Genomic DNA, 24,655 nt, shown 5'->3' on the forward strand with positions numbered 1-24,655 from the left:
CTGTCAAAAAAATTCAATCAAAATGGTCCTTGAATTATATGCATATCCATCATATCGATCCTCAAATTAGAAAAAATACCATCAAATAGGTCCTTGAATTTTCACAACAGTTATCACTGTGATCCTTGGTGCATACTTTTGCTAAATAAAGTAAAAAGTAAAAGACAGACACTTTGATTATAAAAAGACATACATTTGCATATCATCATAAGTCATATAATTGGATGTTCATAAGTCATTACATAGCCAAAAAATGCAAATTACATTGCCATCAAGTCATCAAATCATTTGATGTTCTTAAGTGATTACATATCCAAAAAAGCATAAACTAAACAAGTCCAAAAAGTAATAATTAAACTAGTCCAAAAGCATAATTTAAACAAGCATCAATGCTTTGGAAATCCTGGAGTTGGGATAAACTCCATGTATTGGGGTTGAGTAGAAGCGGATGGCCATTTGAAATCATTCCCCTCAGTGGTGTTTGTTTATGCATGTCATTTGAAATCACTGGTCCTCGCATGCCATATCTCCTTGTACTCATTCTCTGCAAATAAAATCAATCACATCAGCCCTTAAATTATAGCAAAAACCATCAAATTAGTCCTCAAATTATGCCAGTAAGTCTCAAATCGATCCATATTTTGGATAAAGTCCTACCTGTCTAGAAACTGCATCAGTTACAGGTCCATTATCAGTAGCAACATTCTCTTGTTGCACCTCAGTAGCAACATTCTCAACAACAGTTTCCACACCTGCCACATTACCTTGTACTTGTTCTTCAGGCTCAGTGTCAATCCAATCCTTTGGTCTCTTAGCCACACCTTGCTTTGCACAACTTCTTGAGTTATGTCCTATCAGTCCACATCTTCCACATTGAGTGTCATTATAGGTTTTCTTCATGCTACTCCCACCAATAAGTTCCTCATTGCCATCCTTTCTCATGTTCTTCTTAGGCCTTCCTACCGTAATACAGTCTTCCATCCTGCGAATTTGGCCAACATCAGTCAAAATCAAAAGGAAAACAACATCAAACATGCAAATAACACTTCAATACCAACCTCAAAAAACCCTTTTTATAAAATGTTTAAATCAGGACGTGATTTCGTTCAGTACTAATATAATGTTCTTCATTTTTAGTAACCAAACATTAAGACATGAAATTATTATGTTTCTACTAAAAAAACCCTAAAATTACTAATAAAAAAACGCAATCAAACACACAACAATCACAAACAATCATCAGCGAAACATGATATGAAGTTAAAAGTTGAAAAAATAATGCCTAAAACTAAAACCGATAATCACAAAAAACGGACATAAAAAAGGGAGAAACAAACAGCAGTGAATGGAAAACGAAGTTGAATGGCGTTACCTTGACAAACCACGAAATCTGACTTCAAAACCGTATCTTTTCCAAGGTTGATCGCTGTTGATGATGATGATTTTGGAGAAGTGAAGAGGGTGACTGTTTAGGCGGGAAGGTGAAAGGTTAGGGACTTGTTTGATGCTTCTGAGTGAAAATGTGAGGATGAAAGACAATGGTAACAGAGGGGTATAATTGGAAACACAGGAAAAATTATCCTCAAAAGTTAAATCACGAATTTTCACCATTTCCATCAATTTAGTCCTTGTACACGTGGTTGGCTTGTTGACACGTGTACATGACAACACAACATGCAAGAGGACATGTCATCACCACTAACGGAGCTATTTGACGGAGGGACTGATTTGATGGACGTTTGTAAAATTCAGGGACTAAATAGCTATTTCGCAAAATTCAGGGACGAATTTGGACGATTTGTCAAAATTCAAGGACGAAATTGAGGTATTAGTCTAAAATATATATCCCCTAAAAAATAGAACCGATTACATGGTGTAGAAGTAATTAAAAAAAGAAGTGGATTGTGTGGCTTATTATGATTGGATGTGTTGAAAGAGTATGTTAGAATGAGTGACCTTAGCATTTTTCTGATTTCTAAACTAACGGTAGTTATTTAGAAAAGTTGGACAAAATGCGTTTTAAGAATCCAATGTAAACAAATAGGTTATGTGCAAGAAACTCATTGTTTATTTAATTTGTTAATGATTATTGTCATGATAATTTTTATCGTTGAAATAGTTTTCTCTATAGTTGTTATTGAGACCGAAAGTATCAAATCAATACAAATAAATCTATCAATTATGTAGTACATTATTTACATATGTAAGCGCAGTAAAAAGAGCGGACCGTCTGAACACTAGTTATATAAAGAGAATACACGGGTTTGGGCTAACTTTTTCATTTCTAATTATAGCCTTAAAGGGAATGTTATATTGTTAGTGTCGTTCAAAAAGATTAAGAATTATAATATATATGATATATTGGTGTCATTGAAAATATAATTATAGTTTTTTTTTTGGGTACATAATTATATTTTTTACAATAGAAAAAGATAATTATAGTTTTTTTAAAGGATGATTATGATTTTTTAGGGTGGCACTTTGGTGACATTAATGTCACCGTGCCATTGCATCTGGGCCACACATTGTCATTGCCATTGCATCTGGGCCACGCAACACATCTAATATCACCCAATGTGTGGCCCAGATTTAATGTCACCGTGACATTAATGTCACACAAGTATTTCCCGGTTTTTTATAATATGAAACGAAAAACATTTATCTGATGGTACTTTGCTTTTTTTTAAGTAAAAGCAAGGTTAATTTATTTCATTCCATTCAAAATTAACGGATACAAAGTAGACGATACAATTTCGCCTCCACAAATGAAAAAAGTACCAATTTAATCTCATTGAGTTTAACAAACTTTGATCCTTTCATATGCTCAGATAATAATGCGCAACTTAAAAAAGAATAAGCAATATTCAAAATTTACTACAATTTAATCTCTCTGAGTTTAATAAACTTTTTTTTAATAATCATAAACATTAATTTATCATTTTCTAAAAAAAAAAAAATTAAAAATTTCTCAATTTGGCGTTGTTTTTTTTCCAACCCCAAAGCCCTATATTCCGCTCAATTCCAAACTCCCAAACAAGCATAAAGGAACCAATGTCTTGGAACAAATAAAAAAACCAAAGATTAGGAATGAAAGGAGTGGTATTAGTATAATATAAACTATAAACTCTGAACACTTTTTACCCAAAGTCATGACTCGTGAGCTAACACTCGCCAAAGAAGCGTTAATATCTGAAAACAAATTAGATGTGACGGTGAAATATACTCAAGTATGTAATGCATTGTAAAGCTCCCATTTCATGCTAGGATAATGCAGTGCGATTCCCTTAGCTTACTAACTTTAGTATGTTAATATATGTAGATAAGTTGAAAACAAAATTGAAATTTAATAAAACAAAATATAAGTGTTTGTTTTCGGCAAAATACACGTGGAAATTTGACTCTATTACAAAAGACCCCCACCTCCACCAACAAAAGAAAACTTGTGACTCTTGTAATTCAAGCACTGGATGGATGCCTCTAAACTATAGCTAATTATGTACAGAGGTTACAACAACAATTTTCACAAATTCAAAAAAAATACATTAATGAATAGGTTCGTGATTCCATCATCCAGACTTGAAAGACGTTGAGCGAAAAGGAAGCCCTGTATAAGAGTCACAATAGCTGAACTTGTGTTGATACCACCTTCCTGTCATTGTACAGCAAATCAATAATATACCATGGGGACAATAGCGTTAGTCTAAAGTCTAAACTGTCGTCTCCAAAAGAATTCAGCATCCACAACCCAAATCCTCAAACCAACCAAACTTCAAATTTCTATCTTTAAATCTACATTGTTCCTGCTACAGTATCCTCTTCCTATGCCTATCAATGCCGTGCGCCAACCCAAGCTTCATCATTCCCATACAAACCTCCACCTGACATTTAAAATTTTCATTGAGCGCAGCAATCACCAGTGATTCAACTCAAGCAGGACATGAAACAAGTCTCATGAACCAATATTAGTCAATTACTCACATCCACACTCCCACTCTAAACAAGCCGATGCTGACGCAAAGTCTTACCAAAATGAGGTTGCATTAATCGGACATACAAACCATTCCTTGCCAGCAATGAATCATGGGTCCCCTCTTCCACAATCCGTCCTCCATTAAGCACGACTATATTGTCAACATGCCTCATCATGGCAGCCCTGTGAGCTATTAAAATAGTGGTCTTGTTTCCCATTATAAGAGTGTCAAGAGCCTCTTGCACTACTCGGCTGGACTCTGATTCAATTGACGAGCTAGCTTCATCCAACAACAAGATAGGTGCATTTTTCAGGATTACCCTTGCAATTGCAATCCTCTGTTTCTGTCCTGGAGTTAAGTCAACACCTCTCATTCCAACATGAGTATCGTAACCATGAGGCAGGCTACTAATGAAATGATGAGCATTAGCTATTCTTGCTGCCTCTTTCATTTCAGCTTCACTGGCATTATGTCTGGCATATATGATGTTTTCCCTTATGGTTGTTGAGAAGATAATTGGTTCCTGCTGAACCAGACCAAGGTGGCTCCTTAGCCATTTCAGATTATATAGTTTTAAATCCCTCCCATCCAGTAAAACTTGGCCAGCAACTGGATCATAATATCTCTCCATCAAAGATATAATAGTGCTCTTTCCTGACCCTGAAACTCCCACAACTGCAATTGTTTGTCCCCCACTGACTTTGAGACTGAAATTGCTTAATACCAGCACTTCAGGCCGAGTAGGATAACAAAAATCAACATTTTTCAACTCAATGCTTCCATATACATTGGGTGGCTTCAAGGCTGAGCTTTCATCAGGATCAATTTTAGGCACGCGATCTATAATTTCAAACACTGAAATGAGAGATTTACGTCGCTTGAGTATGTAAGGAGCCAATCCAAAAGGCTCCACAAGTGCAAATGTAGCAAATGAGAAAACAATGTACTCCTTGAGTGCAGTAGATGCTTCTACATAACTCTTGTTTATACATATTGCAGTGTACCAGAGTAGAAGGGCATTACAAGCAAAAAGTAGAAACTGTGAAAAGCCGAATGCAAAACCAATGGCCAATCCATGAAGAAAGCTCTGCTTAAATATTCTATTTAACTGCAGCCTGTAGAGTTCCATTACCTTATTACCAGCACAAAATGCAACAACAGTGTAAATATTTCTAACTGCATCTTCAAGAACCAAAGATGCCTTTCGGTGCATTTCCTGTATGCCCCTTGAAAAACCAGCAAGCCACAATTTCTACAAGGTTAAAAAAAACTGCCTTAGCACGTGCATTATGCAAATGATAAAGACAAATTAACAAGTTCATTATGCTAAGCCAGCATTGTTAAGTCATTCACATATTTAGCAACAGCAAGTACAATAGCTTTTAGTAATTGAAATTAAACAATGAACACAAATCAACATAAATGAGAATTTCCATGGATGAAAATGAATTTCAAAATCGCTGCATTTTGCTAGAGGCATATTTTTCACAAACTAAGTTGACGTGAAAAAGAAATAAAAGTTCATACCAACCACTCAAGAATATTACATGGCAAAACCAAAAGAGTAGATGCATACCTGGGCAATAGCAGAAACACAGAGAACCGGAAGTGTTGCTAAAGCCACAAGAGCTATTCTCCAGTGCAGCAAAACACCAATGAGAAAAGCAACAACAACTGCAGCAATGTCCTGTATAAATATAGAAAGTCTGTTGCTGAAAGCAGCTCGCACAAACGTAGCATCATTGGCCAAACGCATGGATAAATTGTCGGCACTGTTTTCCTCATCATCATACCATCCAATCTCATTACGTAGCATGGCTGCCATGTTGTGTAAATAGATTTAGTAAGGCTCAGAAGTTCAAATTGTTCTAAAAGAAAACTAACAAATATCTTGTGCAATGCCTGAACAATTTCATGAAATATAACAAATCAAATTAAAAGATATATTAAAAATTTAACTTGAATAATAAAAGTTATTTTAGAACATTTTAATATTTACAATGACCCCATTGTAATCATGTTCATCTGAAAATGTTAAGTATTAATCAAATAACTTAAGGAAAGCAAATATCTCATTTCATTGAATGGTTAACTATGTTATTTTATTAATCAAATAACTATTCAATATGGTTAATGAAAAGTTCACATTTGTGTCAGAACATGAAGATAACTCATGACCTCGAGAAATGAGAGTATGATGTGACTTCATGAGAATTGAGAATCAGAATTCAAATTTAATATATCAGGGTGGTTACTGAAGATTCTAAAAAACAAACATGCACACCTGAGAACATCATTCTCCGGACTCTTTCGGTCATTTTCTCCCCCATTATACCAAAGTAGAAATGCTGTAAAAAGTTGGCAACAACTGTCACGATACCCATGCAGGCAATGATCAAACACCACTTGTCTATCTCCCCCCGCAGGTGATGAGTGTCATCAATTCGATAGTAAGTTGTCACCACCAGGCCGATAACATAAGCAAGAAGGGGATTGAACGCACCAAAGATTGCAGCACCTATGCTTCCTAACACAGCATAAAGCCACTCAGCAAAACTAAGCTCTGCCAGTCTCCAAAATGAGGGTTGACCTCGATGCCGTGCATCCTTTGTTTCGTTCATTTTCACTGAAAATTCATCAGAATAACTATCTGGTCTGCTAAATGTTTGTGAATGGGAGCGTTCATTTTTAGGATCAGATGTTAAAAGAGGTGAAACAGGGGATTCTGGGTCAGAACCATTTGATGTTTGACGATGCACTGACTGAACATCAATCTTGGGTAACTCGGGTAGTCTCATTTCAAAGCTATCCTGCCTTTTTATTGACGGCTCTTTCTCGGTTGAATCCAAAGACTGACCATTTTCCATCATCTTCTCAGGTGGTGGGCTCTGTACTTGTGGTGATTCATGTAAGTTAAAGAAGCCATCTGAAGGCCGAAATACAGCAGAAACTCTTTGAAGAGAAGGTGACTTCATCATTCTAGGGGATGATGGTTCTTTGCAGCTATGACTCTCTGAAGAATCTTTCTCAATTTGGAAAGCTGCAGTCTTCTTGTAGTTGCGAGCAGGCATCCTGCATGACAATAAACAAATACATGATTTCCTATATCACTTTTGAAATCCCGAAAACTGTTTAGAACGCGATAAATATAAAATTTTGTAGTTCTATGATAATACTTTAATGAAAAAAAAATAGATAATGATTATTTATATATAATATATTAAATTATTCTTATTGCAGATTTTACTTCCGCTATCAAAATATTTGTTTTTAGAACGAGCCATTTATTATATTTTCCATAAAAAAGACAATAGTGCAAAGCAAAGGCAGAAGCATGATGGCATGCAGTATTAGACCTCTTTGGAAGTTTAGTGGCCTCTTCACATCGAAGTAGCTCTGCATATAAGCCACCCAGGGACAATAATTCATCGTGAGTACCCATTTCAACAAGTTGACCTTCCTCCATAACTGCTATATAATCGGCATTCTTTATAAGACTAAGCCTTCGAGCAATTATTATTGTTGAGCGTCCCAGCATAAGGAGATCCAGAGCCTCCTGAACAGACCTTTCAGCCTCAAAATCAAGTCCTCCAGTAACCTCGTCAAGCAGGAGAATTGATGGATTTAGAAGCACAGCTCTTGCAATAGAAAGCTTTATTTTCTGTTCTTCTGTCAAAGCTAAACCAGCCCTGCCAATCTGAAAGACAGAAGCCCCAGTTTGGGAAGTGGAGTGAGAATTTACAAATAATTGACAGAAAAGAAAAAAAAAAAATTATAGGCTTCATTTGATATTCACCTGTGTATCATAACCTTTATCTAATGAACTGATAAAGGTATGTGCGTGAGCTATTTTAGCAGCCTCTTCAATTTGATCCGCTGTGGTATCCCTCCCATATGCAATGTTGTCTCTTATACTCAAACTGAGCAAAGCAGGTTCCTGGGTGACCAGTCCTATTTGGCTCCTCAGCCATTCCAGTTTCAAATTCTTGATGTTTTCACCATCTAAAAGAACTTCTCCTGAAATCACAAATTGGAAAATCATTTAAATCTTTCACCATCTAAAAGAACTTCTCCTGAAAGCATAGATTGGAAAATCATTTAAATCTGAAATGACCTATAGAGTAATTTGAATGAGATAGCATGAATATGCACTGTGAAGGGTAAGATAATTACCTAATGTTGGATCATAGAACCGCTCCATGAGTGGAATAATACTACTTTTTCCAGAACCGTTTCTGCCAACAAGTGCCACAGTTTTCTTAGCAGGAACTGTGAGATAAAACCCACTTAAGATAGGGATTTCAGGGCGTGAAAGATAACTGAAGTAAACATTCCGAAACTCTATATTTCCTTGCACGGACACAGGAGCACTTCCGTCGTGATCAAAAGACGAGGATGACCGGCTTATCATCTCGAATAGTCTATAGGCAGCTATTCGCCCTTGATCAAATGAGTAGAAATTTGTCGCCGCTTGGTTTAATCCCCTTAATCCAGTAACAAAAATAGTAAGGAAAATATAAAAACAAATAAGAAAATATAGAAGTTGGGAATGATGCTTACAAGCCACTTAGAATGACAGCAAACAGAGCTGTTATAATTTCCCCGCCGTGAGCTTTTCCATGTATAACCAAGAACCTTCCAACCCAGAGTTGTAATGCACAAGAACATATTGCAAGCCCATATGTAAATCCAAGGCCAAGCCCTTGGACAAGACTTATTAATATACCATATCTAAGAGTAGCTTGCAGTGACGTTGCATATGAATATTTCGCCAATGTTTCATTTGTAAACGCAGACAAGGTCCGTATATAGGAAACTGCCTGCGTCGCAAGAAATTATACACACTCAGAACCAACGGCACATGCAGAGAATATTATTCAATCCATAACTACAAGCAGAATATTTATAGTTGAAATCTTGAATCATATTATTTCACAGATGTTTCATGAATTATGTCATGGTTTTCTCTTCCAATTTAAATGAACAAAAGATCCGTTTCTCTCAAAAATTGTTGTCATCTCAGTAACGGCCATGTCCAGCATTTCTATTTCCATGACATAATAAATAAAACAGATAAAATCATATTCTATCAAAGACTTCTTGCAAAACTTCCCTTTAGATGCCCAGTCACAAAATGTAAGACCCTTAAAGCATGAATAATATTATTAGGAAAAATACAGAACCAAATACATGATATGAAAGACTTTCAAACAGATTTCAATCCTTTCTTTCACTACATGTTAAAATCAAAATCCACCATTGGAATGATACATTGAATGTTATGTCTCAACTCTCAAGCATACCATTTGTTCAATAATTCAATGCATAATGAATAATAAATCAAGCAATAAATAACCTGTTCAGCAATGCTGGCTGCTTCGGCATATGCATCTTGGATATTCTCTGCAAGCCTATGAAGGAATATATTTGATATTCCTCCTGCAGCAACAATAAATGGACCTGTAGCCAATGTTATCAATGCTATCTGCCAACAATTGATAAAAGCAATAACAAGACCACTGAAGAATGTAGCCATATTATGAATATAATTCCCAACCTGTATCATTAGAAGTCAATAAACATATTGTCTGAGATGCATGTGTCGAGATATTAACCACAAAGAATAATAAATTTGCAGAGAGTAAAACATACTTTTTCACTGAGAGCAGACTGAATGAGCAGTACATCACTCAATACTTGACTCACAATGTCTCCGTTATTTCCATAAGTATCAAAGAAACTCATATCTTGGTTAAGTAATACTCGAACATATTTTGATCTGATGACGGCTGTCTGCCGTTCTCCGGTAAGAATCCAACATGAAACCTCTTTTAAACAAGAAAGAAAAATAAGAACAGCAGGAAACATATATTCAATATCTAATGAAGATTCATTATTCGTAATTAACTTACCAATCCAACCAGCAACAAAAACACCACCAGCGATATAAACAATGGTCAAAGCAAGCTGCAAAAGAAACAACAGCAAGGGTAAGTAAGTATAAGTCAATTTTTAACATCTGAGTCACAAACAATGGGTCCTACAGAATATTATTATTTTTTAAATGGGTGTCCTTCAGAATAATTAAATTGGTAATATCATCCAGTTGAACCAAGAACCAGGTTTTAAAACATAATCTATAGTCCGTTGTAGGTCAAACCACGTTAAATTATGTCACTATTTTCCTTCAACGTAATTGTTGTCTGTGCAGCTGTAGACAACAGCTGAGTTCTATGTATTTGTAAAATGTTGAATACCAATGTGATGGAAGACCCACTAGCATCAACAAAGCCTGTGTTTAAAGGTAAGATTGTCGCAATCCAATATTAGGGTTTAGTAGTGTGATGGAAGACCCACTAGAATCCTAATTATATTTATTTTTGTCAATAATCTGTTTTGGTAATTTTTGTTTACGGTATGGGAAATAATTATTATCACAAAAAAGTTGAATCACAATGGGCAACCAACAAGTATGATAGGACCATTTCAATTTTACCCCTCCATGATTTCCACCAAAGTGGGAAGTAACTATATGATGCTCTTTTAATATACATACGCGTAACCCCGTTTGTGAAATTCGTGAGGAAAATCCTCCGTAATATTTAGCACTCCTCTTACGGTATTTAGGTTGAATTCATGCTTGGCTTGTTACGTAGCTGATATAGAAGCTTAATTTGATATATTTCCCAATATTAGGGTTTACTAGTAATACGACAATGATTGTAATACCCACCCTAGTTGATCCAATGGTCCTTGATTGATCACATCCATTGTTCAAACACACAATTATCTCGTGAATTTACCTAAATCAACTCCCTTTGAAAATTACCCTTCCTTTGACATAACCCCAATGAAACCTCAATCCTCCAGGAAACACTAAACCTAACTGCTTTGCAATGCTTGCATCCTACAATAAGATACTGTTTTAGAGAGGTTATAGAAAACAAGAGCTCGTAAGATGATATGCCCCCAACTAATAAAAGACTAGCTTTGACATCAATCTCATCCGTCATAATTTGGTCGACAAACTAAGTTCTAATCACTCACCCCTAATCCTTCTCTCTAGATTCTCACGCTCCAATTCTCCATTTTCTTAACACTTAACCAACTAAAGCTAAAAGAACAACCAAACAATTTCCAGTATTACTCTCAAATAGCTCGAGGAATTTAATGTATTAATGACTAAATCAACAAGTTAAGCATATTTACCACATACTATAATAGTCCACCTAATTTTCATGAAAAACCAATTCTTCAAACACATCAAACTACAAAACTAATATAACAGTAGAAATCACTTTATTTTCACTGGCTAATTAAAACCTAAAAAGAAGAACACTGATTTCGAATTTCAATAAAAAAAAAATGAAACGAAATCGAACCTCCTTGAACCTATGAAACATATCCTGCTCCTGAGGAACGCGAATAACTTTAGCAAAGTAATGCAAGTAAACAACAAGCGCAGTTCCATGAGCCGCCGCAGCGATAGAACCAACCACCATAAGAAACCAGTCAAACCGGTCAGCACACGCAAATAACCGAGAGAAAGGAACAGCAGCTGGCGGCGGTTCAATATCCTCCATCTCTTCCATCTCCTCCTCCGCTTCCATTTGCTGCGACGCCGAAGTCTCACCTCCGATGTCCATGAACGGTGACGGAGACTCCGGTGGCTCCGAAACCTCGGAAACAGGTGTTAACGGTTGCACATGTGGTGGTGACCACCCGAATAGACCTCTGGAAACCATCATCTCCGATCCTAGTCAGCACCGGAATTCAAAAATTGAAAAAAGTTTCACGACTGAATTGTGAATCAGATCGGTAACTACTTTTTCTGTTGGGGAAACGACATCGTTTTGAACGCCACCGTGGCGGCGCGTGGGTTGACTCGGTCAACAAAGTTCTGTTGTAACAAACTTTTTTCTTCTCTTCTTCTTCTTCGATTCTTCTTCAGCTTTATTTTTTCTATCGAAGTTTTCGGTTAGGAAGGAAATAATTAGAAAAGTGTGAGCGAGCGTGTGCTGTGAAAGTACTATGAAGGAAAAAACACAGCACAACACAGAACGGAGCTGAAAAATGGAAAAAAGGGTGTTTTGGTAAATTGATTGGTATATGTGTGAACAGCTGGATGATGTGGAAGTAAATTACGTTATGGTCCTTTGTAAGAGTCGTTGGAGTGTAGTGACACGTGCGAAATATTGGTGTGCGGTGTCTTAATTAATAAAGGAGTACTAATTAATTAACTCATGTTCATTTATTGAAATTGAATTAAAAAATGGAGAGGAGAGCGCTTTTGGTTCTGGCGTCTTTGATTGGAATTAAGAGACGCTTTTTTGTCGTGCCAGTGCATTTCCTCTGTTCACTTTCTCTTTTTCCCATCTGTAATCTAACGCTGCTTTTTTATTCATTAAAATTAAAATAAAATTTATGTGCTTCTATTTTTGGATTTAATTACCAAAAATGTTAACAACCTTCTTTTTTAACATCCTTTAATAAAAAACACATTTCATTTTAATTAAAAAAATGTTAAGAAGTTTGCATTGTAATTATGTTAATATTTTGTGAGTTTTAAGGTCTGATTTAACGAGGCTTAAAGATATCTTTAAAAAAAAAAGGCTTAAAGATATAACTTGTGGATATATTTTTCAATAAAAAAAATATTTTTGTTCTTTTTATATTATTTCTCATGGGTTCTCTACACTCGATATAATTATATTTGGGGTATTGTCGGATATATTAAATATGAACAAATCTCTCGATCAAAATTTGAACATTACATTCACTGGTTTGAGGATTTTAATATCTTATGCTATATCAAACACCTAAAAATCAAATTATAACGTATTATTAAATGAGAAAAACATGCATGTGTTACTTTATGTAAATTAGTTTTACACTAACATCTTATTAGAATTTAATTATTTGCAACTATTTTTAAAAGTATGTTTACGAAATTGGTTTATCCTTCAATTGATAGATTCCCATTAGATGTTGATATGAAACCAATTTACACTCATCGTGTATCCCATTAACTATGGTAATATTAATTTTAAATTTTATATTCTTTTATGAAAAGCTACTTTTTGTTTAATATCCTTGCGTGTATTACAAAGGATGAAGGTGAATGTGTTGGAAATTTAGGTCTTAATAAAAACAGATTTCGTAAAATATGTTCAACAATTATGAATCAATAGCGGAAGCAAACAAAACATTGAACATGATTATGATCGGATCTACGACATGTTTGATTTATCAAGGATACTAAGAATTAGGGTATTAGAAATACTTGGATAAAGCTTTCTTGACAGCCCTCTCAGCAACAACCTTAAACAAAGAGGAGATGTGATGATCTGAAACACAAAACATGGTTAGCGGCGGCTAATTTGGTTCTTCCTCAACCGGTACCTTTATGCCTCAAGTTCTCTTCAGATGGGGAGAAGAGAGAGTTCGCCGTGTACGGTATATTGGGGATCATAGCCTCTTTTATATTGGATGGCCATTAGGGTTTCCCATTATTCCGTTAATGGGTCATCCGGACATCCACCCATATTGAGTCCATATCCATTAATTAATTAATTAATACTCTAAATAGAAATCTAATAAGTCTTATTACTTAATTTGATCACTAATCAATTAAGGTTCCAAATTGATAAATAGCTAATATAATTATTATTACGATATTTGCCCACATAATGATATTGGAATATAATAAAATAATAAAATATTCCAACAATCTTCCACTTGGGCTACATATCTTAATAATTATATCAGAATTCTTTAGGCGCGCATCCGAATGCTATTTATCTTTAGATTTCAACTTTACAATCTGGTCCACCTCATACATTAATAATGGGACCACCGCGACTGTCGTCACTGACGTATAACGTGACGGAACCCCGACGACCACCATATCAATGCACTTGATAACATAGATCGATATGGATGAGTGGCATGGAAATTTCATGCAATGTGATCTCTAAATCATGTCTATTTCCAACTGGTCCAACTAAAAACTTTAGTGAGATCAAACTGAAGTTTGCAAATTCAATATTTGCACAAAGTGATACAGAAATGGTTATAACAAAATAACCTTATGAACTTTATTTCTACAAAAAATCATAACATAAAGTCTGTATCAATACTAAAACAAAGTATAGAACATAAAATAAAAGAGACTCCCACTAATCCAAGACATCCTTAATGACAACAACCATATGAAAGACCTTATGTGTCAAGTCTTAGATTAGTGGATCAGCTAGCATAAAATTTGTCTCTACATGTTCTATCATTTAACAACAATAATCTATAAGGTAATGAATTTTTAAAAATTTGTTGTTAAACAACTATACGACTAAATTATGTCACTATATAACTTGAGCGGTCTTTCAATACCTTTAACAATATGCAATCAAGTGACATAAATACTTACAGTCATTTCCTGAGTTAGGATGTGTATTATCTACTTACATCCAAAAGCCAAAGTCTGACACATAAATGATCTCCAAATTGTCAGATCTCTTATGTGAGCATAAGCTCTCTTGTTCTCTTTGAAAATTATTCTAGTTGCTTCTTCAATAATTCAAATTTTGAATTACTCAAGTATCTGCCAAACAATCTTATTATATACGCTATTTCTAAATGTGTATAATAAAATCATACATAAAAATCATAGAGGCAAAGTGTAGGAAAATACTTAAATTTCTGAATTGATAAATTTCCTAATGGGCAATATTTGAGACTGAAAAGTCTCTCTCGGTGATTAAGGTCATCCAAAAATTATGTCATTTCATTTTCAACTTTATTGATATAACTCTTTTGTGATATCCGAATAATACCTTGAGAAGAATCTCTAAGTATTGAAATGCCTAATACAAAAGAGGTGTCCCCAGGATCTTTCATCACTATTAGAGGTTTCCTTGGTTTCACATAACAAACATGTATCATCGTTGACTAAATAAAATAAAATTGACATATTAAACTCAAAATATAAATTTACTCCCAATGAGCTTACTAAATCCACAATTCTCCATAATATTATTCAAAACCAAATGAGACAATTACTTAATGAGAATTTACGGTAACACCAAAGAGACAAATTTCTTAACTTATAAGTAGATTTCATGACTTTGCAAACCATTTACTTTGTATCAATTGACACAAAAGTTTTATTTAGTTGCACCATATTGTATTATTAATGTCACCATTAAGAAACACTATATTGAAATCCATCTTATGCAGCTCCAAAATTATAATAAGCAAACTAGTATCATGACAGTCCTAACAGAGTCTTTCAATTAAACTAAATAGAATTTCTCTTTTTAGTCAATTCTTAGTGACACTAGAATCCCTAGTTCTTGAGGGTGTTGAGTTTGATCTACATGAAATAATTTCTGAACTTGATTGAGAGGAAGAACAATAATGTCCTCATGAGGATCAAAATATACTATAATAATAGTAACTATATGAATTAGTTTAGAACTAATTCTTCCTCGTTCAATTTTTTGTTCTATTACCATATCTCTCCCCCAAACTCAATATCCTCAAGAAAACTTAACAATTTATGTCCCAAAATTTCCTTAATTTGTGGGACGAAAAACTTATAGCATTCAAAACAGTAAACAATATAGAATGTCACAAGTCATAACTGAATTGACTCTAATAATTGAACTTAAAAGACACACTGAATCATCATTCGAAAATAAAACTCAAAATATCTTTATTTATTCTAAGAGAAATTTTAAAAAAAAATTATTCAAATAATGATTCACCAAACTGTCTTTTAAATACAAAATTAAGCTTGTAACGACAATCTAAAAATAGTTTAAAAATGAATAAAATAATCTTTATCGACTTTGTCCATTCTAAATTGATATATCTTTCAACATCATTGAACATAAGTCAGTCAAGACTACCTTTCTTTATTTGCCATTATCTTTTGAGGTATTTTCCAAATGAGCACTATTTTATTTTCTCTTGCTTCAACTCTTCCTTATTTGCACACATTATGAATTGATCATTTAAATGATCATTTCTAACTGTAACAGTTATAAACTTAATTGTGCAAAGAGAATACTAAATACTGAATTTTCGAACACGTCATATGATAGTCGAAATTCTAGTGTCTTAGCAAGATTAAATGCTTACATAATATGCTCCTAACATTTTCTTTGCCTAATAACCTTAATGAAATACCCACTCTCCAATGAGAGCTTGTCTTTCTCTATATTGCTTTAAAAGCACCTTAGTTTAAGCAAAGAAAATATGACAAAAATTTTGTCATCTTAAATGACACCTCTAATACATATGATATTCTATCTTTATGATCACACATGACCTATGAGATTTGGTGTATACTCACTTATCAAACTTGATTCTCACATTAGGTGCTGAATTGTGTGAGAGAATGTGAGTTTCACCACCCTTATCTAAGGTCAAGATCCAAGAACAATATTAATATTATTCTAAAATTTCTAAAAGTTAAAACTTTTAAGAGTTGAAAAATAAAATTTCAACTTAAATTAACAGATACATTAAACGATATTAGCTTAAAGAGAACAAGAGTAGCAAAAGCATTCACCAAAATACCTAGTGCATCATCAATATCAAGTCTTTAAACAAAAATATCAATTGCTAGTAGTATTTTATAGCAATGATCAAACAATGACAATTTACTTTGACAAAGAATAAATTCTTATAATTGTCGTGTGTTTACCATCACAAGTGTAGATGTAAACTCTTAAATACTTAAATGAGTTTACATTCACACAACATTAGTAGACATGTCAAAATTAATTAATTATAAGACATGCACAATTTATCTTTATTTGTAAATTAAAAGACAAAAACAAGATACCAAGCGCACCATTAAAACACAGTCTTTTGACTGCTAAGAATTAATTGCAAGCGGTACTCTCAGTGCAACGATCAAATATTGGTAATAAGTCCTGTCAGATAATGGGTGCCTTTTGACATCCTCATTACCCACATGGAAAAACTTAATAAGTCTTGTCAGATAATGGGTGCCTTTTGACATCCTCATTACCCACATGAAAAATTTAAGAATTACCACATATTTATCATCACAAGTTGTAAATTAAGAGTCCAAAAAACAAGATACCAAAGCACCATTAAAACACAATCTTTTGACTGCTAAGAATTAACTTCAAACGGTAATCTCAATGCAATGATCAAATATGGTAATAAGTCCTGTCAGATAATGGGTGCCTTTTGACATCCTCATTATCCACATGGATAAAACTTAAGAAGTCCGGTCAGATAATGGGTGTCTTTTGACATCATTATCCACATGGAAAAACTTAATAATTACAGCATATTTACCATCGCAGGTATGTAATTATCCGGCCAAGTTGTGCCTTCCTTTTGGCCGACTAAAACAACTCGCATGAACAATTCCATACTACATCTTTTGTAATTCCAATTGAATCAAATATACGCAACAGAGGTTTCTTTTGCAACTTGTTGTTTCAACCAAAACAACCACAATTACTAGACAATTCAATAAATGAATTTAAATAGGAATGGTCTTAATTTTACAATGCAAATGGGAAATATCTTAAATTTACAAGGCACTACCGACATAATGTAGGCCGAATTAGTTCATTATGTTGCTAAGTAACCATAAGGTCACTCGACAACCCTTAAGTGTGAAGACAAATTCATGAATTTGAAAGAAGATAAAAGTCAAAAATCACATCAATGTGTGTATGTATGACAATACTTAAGTGTGAAGACAAACTCACAAATTTGAAAGAAGATGCAAGTCACAAATCACACCAATGTGTGTATGACAATACATTTACATATATCGCATAAAAGCAATAACAAACATTGCATGAAATATATTCAAAATGCATGATAAGACAAAATATTATTGTAGAAAACTTAATAACAATAAACTCAAATATCACAATCATGCTATAAACCAAATATTCAATTTTAAATCACAAGAAAATTGAGTTTTATATGTACCAAAAATATTCATGCTATAATTGATTCACATATATAAACTAAATGATTCTTTAAACAAAATAAAACATAACTCTAGCACAAATGTTTTCCTAAATAAAGGAAACAAACTTTATATGTCTATAAATAAACAAACAAAACTAGAATTATTATTTCCCAAACTTTAAGGAATCAAATTCTTACTTTCTATACTAAAAATTTCTTCATAATATTTTGAGATTCCTTAGTAAAAGGCAACATATATATCATAAATATATTTTAACTGTACTTGCCTACTTCTCAAAATAAATTTTATGTACAAAATCTTTCGTGAATCAAAATTAGTTTCAAATAGAAATTAAGCTGCAAGATAGGATAATGATATTTAAAATTTATTTCAACTAAAAGATTTAATATAAATCAAATCACCAAAATAAAAATAAAATTCAAATCTTTATCGAAGTCCATATGAGAATTCTTATTTATTAAAAAAAAAATCTATATTTCTGACACAAATCAACTTTATTTCTATGGCTTTCACATACACATCAAGGATGTATCCTATATAAAACCAAGTAAGAGAAAAAAAAAGTCCAAATAATGCAGAAATACATATATGTGCCGCAAAATTAGTATGGATCCAAATAAGTGTTATTTCAATCCTGCTAAAACAAACTGGAGTGTGCTAATGAGCAACAAACCACAATACAAATAATTCATTTGCTATAATTACGCATCTAATACCTGAAGCTTTATAGATGGACCAAAAAAAAACTTTAATCAGCCGTAATTTAACAACAAACAAAAGGATTATGATCCAAAAAAATTTGGGAAAAGTAACAAAAAAATCCCACACAAATAAAAAAGAATTGGATCCATAAAATTCATAAGCAAATAACAACAATACTGCTGAAGACAAACATGTGCCGAAAAATCCAAATACGACACAAAGCAAATAATTTTCTCAATTTAGATTGAACAAAAGTAAATAACTATAAACACTAGGCACTTCGATTGCAAAAGTCAAATATGCAAACTCAATAATTAATTAGGATCGATGACCGAAATTAAACGCACAGATATTTGTTACTCCGGGGTCCATGAATACAAGGATAAATTACAGAAACAAATAGGCAATCGATAAAGGCTTGACCGGAAAAGAATTTTGACACCGATAACCAAAGATTTGCAAACATGCATCGATAACCGAAAAACAAATTCACACGTAGGCATAGAACAAATAGGCTTGGTAAAATAAAACAGGCATCGATGAATAATTCCATGGCATATACTATATCAAACCACAACAAATAAAGTCTTAACCTAAACATAAACATGGAATCAAATATGTTCATAATCCCAATAAATCAACCATGAAGACCGCTCTGATACCACTTGTTGGAAATTTAGGTCTTAATAAAAACAGATTTCATAAAATATGTTCAACAATTATGAATCAATAGCGGAAGCAAACAAAACATTGAACATGATTATGATCGGATCTACGACATGTTTGATTTATCAAGGATACTAAGAATTAGGGTATTAGGAATACCTGGATAAAGCTTTCTTGACAGCCCTCTCAGCAACAACCTTAAACAAAGAGGAGATGTGATGATCTGAAACACAAAACATGGTTAGCGGCGGCTAATTTGGTTCTTCCTCAACCGGTACCTTTATGCCTCAAGTTCTCTTCAGATGAGGAGAAGAGAGAGTTCGCCGTGTACGGTATATTGGGGATCATAGCCTCTTTTATATTGGATGGCCATTAGGTTTCCCATTATTCCGTTAATGAGCCATCCGGACATCCACCCATATTGAGTCCATATCCATTAATTAATTAATTAATACTCTAAATAGAAATCTAATAAGCCTTATTACTTAATTTGATCACTAATCAATTAAGGTTCCAAATTGATAAATAGCTAATATAATTATTATTACGATATTTGCTCACATAATGATATTGGAATATAATAAAATAATAAAATATTCCAACAGAATGTCCTCGTAAGCTTAACTCAGTGGGTTGGACAATGCATAAAAATATCCGAGGTTCAAACCCCGGCCACTACCAAAAAAAATGGATGAAGGTAAATATTAACACCATATAATCAGTAATCAGCTAACTGATGCAATTTTCTTAATTAATTTTACTATTTAACTCTCTTTACACCTCATAACTAATAATAATATTGAGAAGGAATAAATGTCGTTTAGAGCATATGATCAAAGGATTTTGCTAGAAAACACATATTAAGGCGTCTTTTAGCAATTCACACTTCAATGTGTGATTATCAACCTTTTAGTTATAACTTGCTAAAAGACACCTTTCATAAAAATTAGTTGGTGTCTTTTAGCAAATGTCTATAGAATAATTTGCTAAAAGATATCTTTATAAATGGTGTCTTATAGTAAAATCCATGATCAAATAAGCTACAATATTTTTTTTTTTATAGATTCTCTCCATTATATGTAATTTATTTGGTTAAAATATTGAATTAGATATTTATTGGTTCTTTTTTTTTTTGAAGGATAGATATTTATTGGTTCTTATCGATTCAAATATCGGTTTGTCGCATTATGTGATTCTAACACATTCTGTTAGCTCCAAAATTTCTTGGTTGATTGCCATATATTATACTTTTCTCTTACTAATGGAAAGTTAAGCAATTTGCAGTATGTTATGGAGTATGAATGATTTTGTGAGAAAAAAACATCTTTACCACTTTAGAGATTCTATCACTTTTTGCGGTTAAAGAAGGTGAATAATTAGTTTTCTTTTTGAAGAAAAAAATGAATAAATTTAGTTAACTTTATAAAAGTGACACTTTTTTTTAATAAAAACGAAAGTAGCATAAGTTTGAGGATATTGCATTCTATTACATCAAAACGAAGCTCAAGTGTAGGAGTAGCAAAATCCACAGTAGTCGAGTCAAAAGATTTATGATGACCTAAGGTTACTAGAAGATCCACATAATTTTTTTTGAGGAAAGAAGATCCACATAACTTCTCTCAAAAAAAAAAAGATCCACATAACTATTGACTTCTTTATAAATAAATATGAGATGAGATGATTGGGGAGTTTAATCGTGAAGATTAAAAGAAAGAAAAATGTCACCCAAGATAGGTTGACGACATTTAATGTAACTTTGAATGATTATTTTAGCACAAATCTCGTGACATTTAATGTAACTAATTTTCAACACAATTTTGTTATATTTTATGATTTTAGAAAATAGAATCTAGTTTTAAATATCATTTTTTATATATAAAAAAGTTATCGCTTTGATATTATTAATATTTTTGTTAACGAATATCCAAGACACTAAATCTAAACTAAGAAATTACTTTTTAAAAAAAATAAAATACTTTAATTCTCAATGCATTGAATAAACAATTTTTTTATATTAAAACTTACTATTTATGGTATTTAAAAGGCATCTTGAAGACACTCGTTATCATTTTCATATTATTAATTCACACAGCTAAATCAAATGATTTTTTAAAATATCTAATGAGTGTGACTCATTAACTAAGGAGTATCAAGTTTTTGAGAGAGAGTTGTCATAGTTGTGAAGTGTGAGTGAAGATCTCACATTAAATGAAAGAGTTAAGGTTGAAAAATATATAAGTGAGATGATTCATAAATTTAATGTCTTAAAGTTTTACATAAAGAAGTGGTGTCCAACTCATTTGTGTGGTTGCTCTTAACCTAATGTGTTGATTGTTGATTCAACTTAGTGAGACTTCCCCCTACGTGTGACTCAAAAGTTGTATCAAAGCTGAAGGTTTGACCAACTCCTCATGTGGAAGACCTTCATGACAACTGTGGCCAGACAACGTGTCTCGTTGGTGTATGTGACAATGGCGGTACAAGTACATTTGTATGTAGATGTAAAAGCTTCCGCTTAAAAGGGATTGTAATGAATCGAATGACTTGCACTTAAGGGATAAATAGTTGTAGCAAGTGTAATTTGAGTTAGAAGTTCTATATTGTTTGGAGAATTGAAGGTTGACCAAAATTTAAGTGAAAGGACTCATAAACATGTTGTCTTAAGGTTTTGGATTAAGAAGTGGTATCTTACTCACTTGTGTGGTTGTTTTTCACCCAATGTAGATGATCCGCCAAGATCCCCATACAATTAGACATGGCAACAATACCCGTCCCCATGGGTACCCGCCCAAACCCACCCCGATTTGACGGGTTTTCCCCGCTTTGACTGGGTTTGGGTATGGGTTTGGGTTTTCCCCGATTTCAAAACACGGGTATGGGACGGGTAACGGGGTTATATGTACCCACCGAACCCATACCCATACCCGTCCCAAATGTAAAAAATTATTTTTTTACCCCTTTTTATATAAATAGAAACACAATCCTAGATCATGATATGTTATTTGGTTTAATAATTCCCATGTTATAAAAATTGCCTTTGATTTTTAAAGGAGCAACCAAATCATTATGTTAAGGAAATGTTAAAGGGAACATAATGCTTTACAAAATTGTCATTGGGGTTGGAAAAAAAACTTTTTTTTATTAAAAAATAATTCACTGCGGGTACGGGGATGGGGATGGGATCCCCGAACCCGTCGGGGACGGGGATGGGGTTCGATTTCTCATCCCCGTTGGGTATGGGTAGGGTAACGGGTAAGTATATGAGAATAGGGTATGGGGATGGGGAAGGTAAAACCCGTCCCCACCCCGCCCCATTGCCATGCCTACATACAATCCAACAATGGTATGGTTCGACTTCATGGAGGGGCGGAAGAGATTCTAGGTGTTGGATCACATACGCAAGAAGTCACATGTGTTTGTGTGCGTGCGTGTGTGTGTGTGTGTGTGTGAGAGAGAGAGAGAGAGAGAGAGAGAGAGAGAGAGAGAGAGAGAGAGAGAGATTGTGACATGTCAAGTGTGAGTTAAAATCCCACATTGAATGAAAGAGTTGAGGTTGAACATCAATCCAATTTGACTCCCCCACATAATCCAACAAGGAGGAGACACCAAAGATACACCTCCAATGAAATTAATGGTGCATACAGTGGATTCAAGTAGAGATTTGCAAGTACAAAGCTTGATGATAGTAGCTAATGAAAGCATTTTTTTTAAAGAGCCTCCGCTTGATGGGATAAAGGATAAGCTAACAAAATTATGAAATGTGACTGCGTAATTTGATACGATGGATCTTGGAGATTATTATTTCATGAAGTTTGACAGTAAAGCTGACCAGACCAAATCATGTCATAAAGGGATTAATCTAGGTGATTTTATCACTATAAGTGTTTGTATATGGATACACATTTTTTTTAATAAGCTAAAATACGTCCACCAAATTTGGCATTAAAGAGAATCAAATATAAGATTTTTAGAGTAACATACTTCAATATTTCAACCAATCACTAGTAGACCAACCCAAATGGATTATGTGGATACAAGAGTTTTTCTCTTCCAAAAACTAGGATAAATAATATTGAATTGTTTGTACTCGTTTTCTAGCCTTAATATCGTTCATTATTTAGGACGATTAGATTATACAGTAGAAACTCTTTAATTTAATACTCGGTAAATTAATAAACTCTCTAAAATAATAAATTTGTCCAGTCCCGACTTGGGCCAATGTAAAAAATTGAAAAACTCGATAAAATAATAAGAAGATAATTTTTCGGGAGATCCCTTTATAATTTTCGGTCCCAAGAAAATCATAAATCAATAATTCATAGAAACTGAAAAAAAATATATTAAGAATACATTGAACACATTTGTTCCTCTTGTTTACATTTACTGTACTTCAAAAGTCATTATTGATTTCCAATGCATATGATCACAGTAGTTACTAATTTACGTTGAGTCCCAAGGTTCGCTGCAACGTAATTCTAAGAGGCATAGACTAATTTGCCTTTTTGTTTGGTATGTACAATATAATTACTTAAAAACTCTTTAAATTAATAATTATTAATTTATCGTTAAATTAATAACTCTCTAAATTAATAAATTTCTCCGGTCCTGACATTATTAATTTATAGAATTTTAACTGTATTTGTTAAAATTGACTTTGCTTTGCTGTCATAGTTACTAGTATCTGTTTAATCTATTTTGCTTTGATGTCATAGTTACTTGTATTTGTTTCTATCTTTAAGTTAATAATCCCTACTTCTTAGGACTTATTAGTGGGACTTAGTTAGTTTTCTCCACATTCCACGTTTCTGTTAGTGGACTGAGTTAGTGGAGTAACTTAATTATTTTCTTTCTTTGTAAGGCTTTATATAAGCTACTATTGCAGTTGAATAAAATAAGAGTGCATTCCCTTTATTTTCTGTTCAACAATTTTGGTACCAGAGCTTCTCACGGGGCCTGGTGTTTTGGGAATTGTGAGAGTTGAGAAACTAAAGTTTTTTTTTTGGTGAGAGTGAAACACGGTGAGACTGACTGTGGGAGAAACACTAAAGGTTTGATAAAAGAACAACAATGGCAGCAGAGAATAGCAATTTCGTCCAACCTGCCATACCTAGATTTGATGGTCACTATGATCATTGGTCTATGTTGATGGAAAACCTCTTGAGATCGAAAGAGTACTGGAGCTTGGTGGAGAGCGGGATTCCAACAGTAGCCGCTGGAGTTCAACCAACAGAACAACAATTGAAGGTCATTGAGGATGCAAAGCTGAAGGATCTTAAAGCCAAAAACTACCTTTTCCAAGCTATTGACAGAAGCATCATGGAAACAA

General features: G+C 33.5%; 1 protein-coding gene across 2 annotated transcripts; it reads right to left on the minus strand.

Annotated features, from left to right (window-relative positions):
• Positions 1-3,324: 3,324 nt before the first annotated feature.
• On the minus strand, positions 3,325-12,004 carry LOC146959366 (ABC transporter B family member 20). 2 transcript variants are annotated; one of them, XM_085740919.1, is made up of 11 exons: positions 11,354-12,004; positions 9,884-9,938; positions 9,624-9,799; positions 9,328-9,528; positions 8,532-8,791; positions 8,145-8,455; positions 7,768-7,988; positions 7,328-7,668; positions 6,256-7,043; positions 5,548-5,789; positions 3,325-5,223 (listed from the first exon to the last, which is right to left on the minus strand). In XM_085740919.1, the coding sequence occupies exons 1-11, from the start codon at positions 11,717-11,719 to the stop codon at positions 3,994-3,996; spliced, it is 4,191 nt and encodes a 1,396-aa protein (XP_085597045.1). In that variant the 5' UTR covers positions 11,720-12,004; the 3' UTR covers positions 3,325-3,993. The 2 variants fall into 2 exon arrangements, with proteins under 2 accessions (XP_085597045.1, XP_085597044.1); XM_085740918.1 differs by having other exon boundaries at positions 9,624-9,938.
• Positions 12,005-24,655: the final 12,651 nt, after the last annotated feature.

The sequence above is a fragment of the Medicago sativa genome, chromosome 1, assembly GCF_051527215.1.
Source record: "Medicago sativa cultivar Bolivia chromosome 1, Bolivia_mono, whole genome shotgun sequence".
Lineage (NCBI taxonomy): Eukaryota > Viridiplantae > Streptophyta > Magnoliopsida > Fabales > Fabaceae > Medicago > Medicago sativa.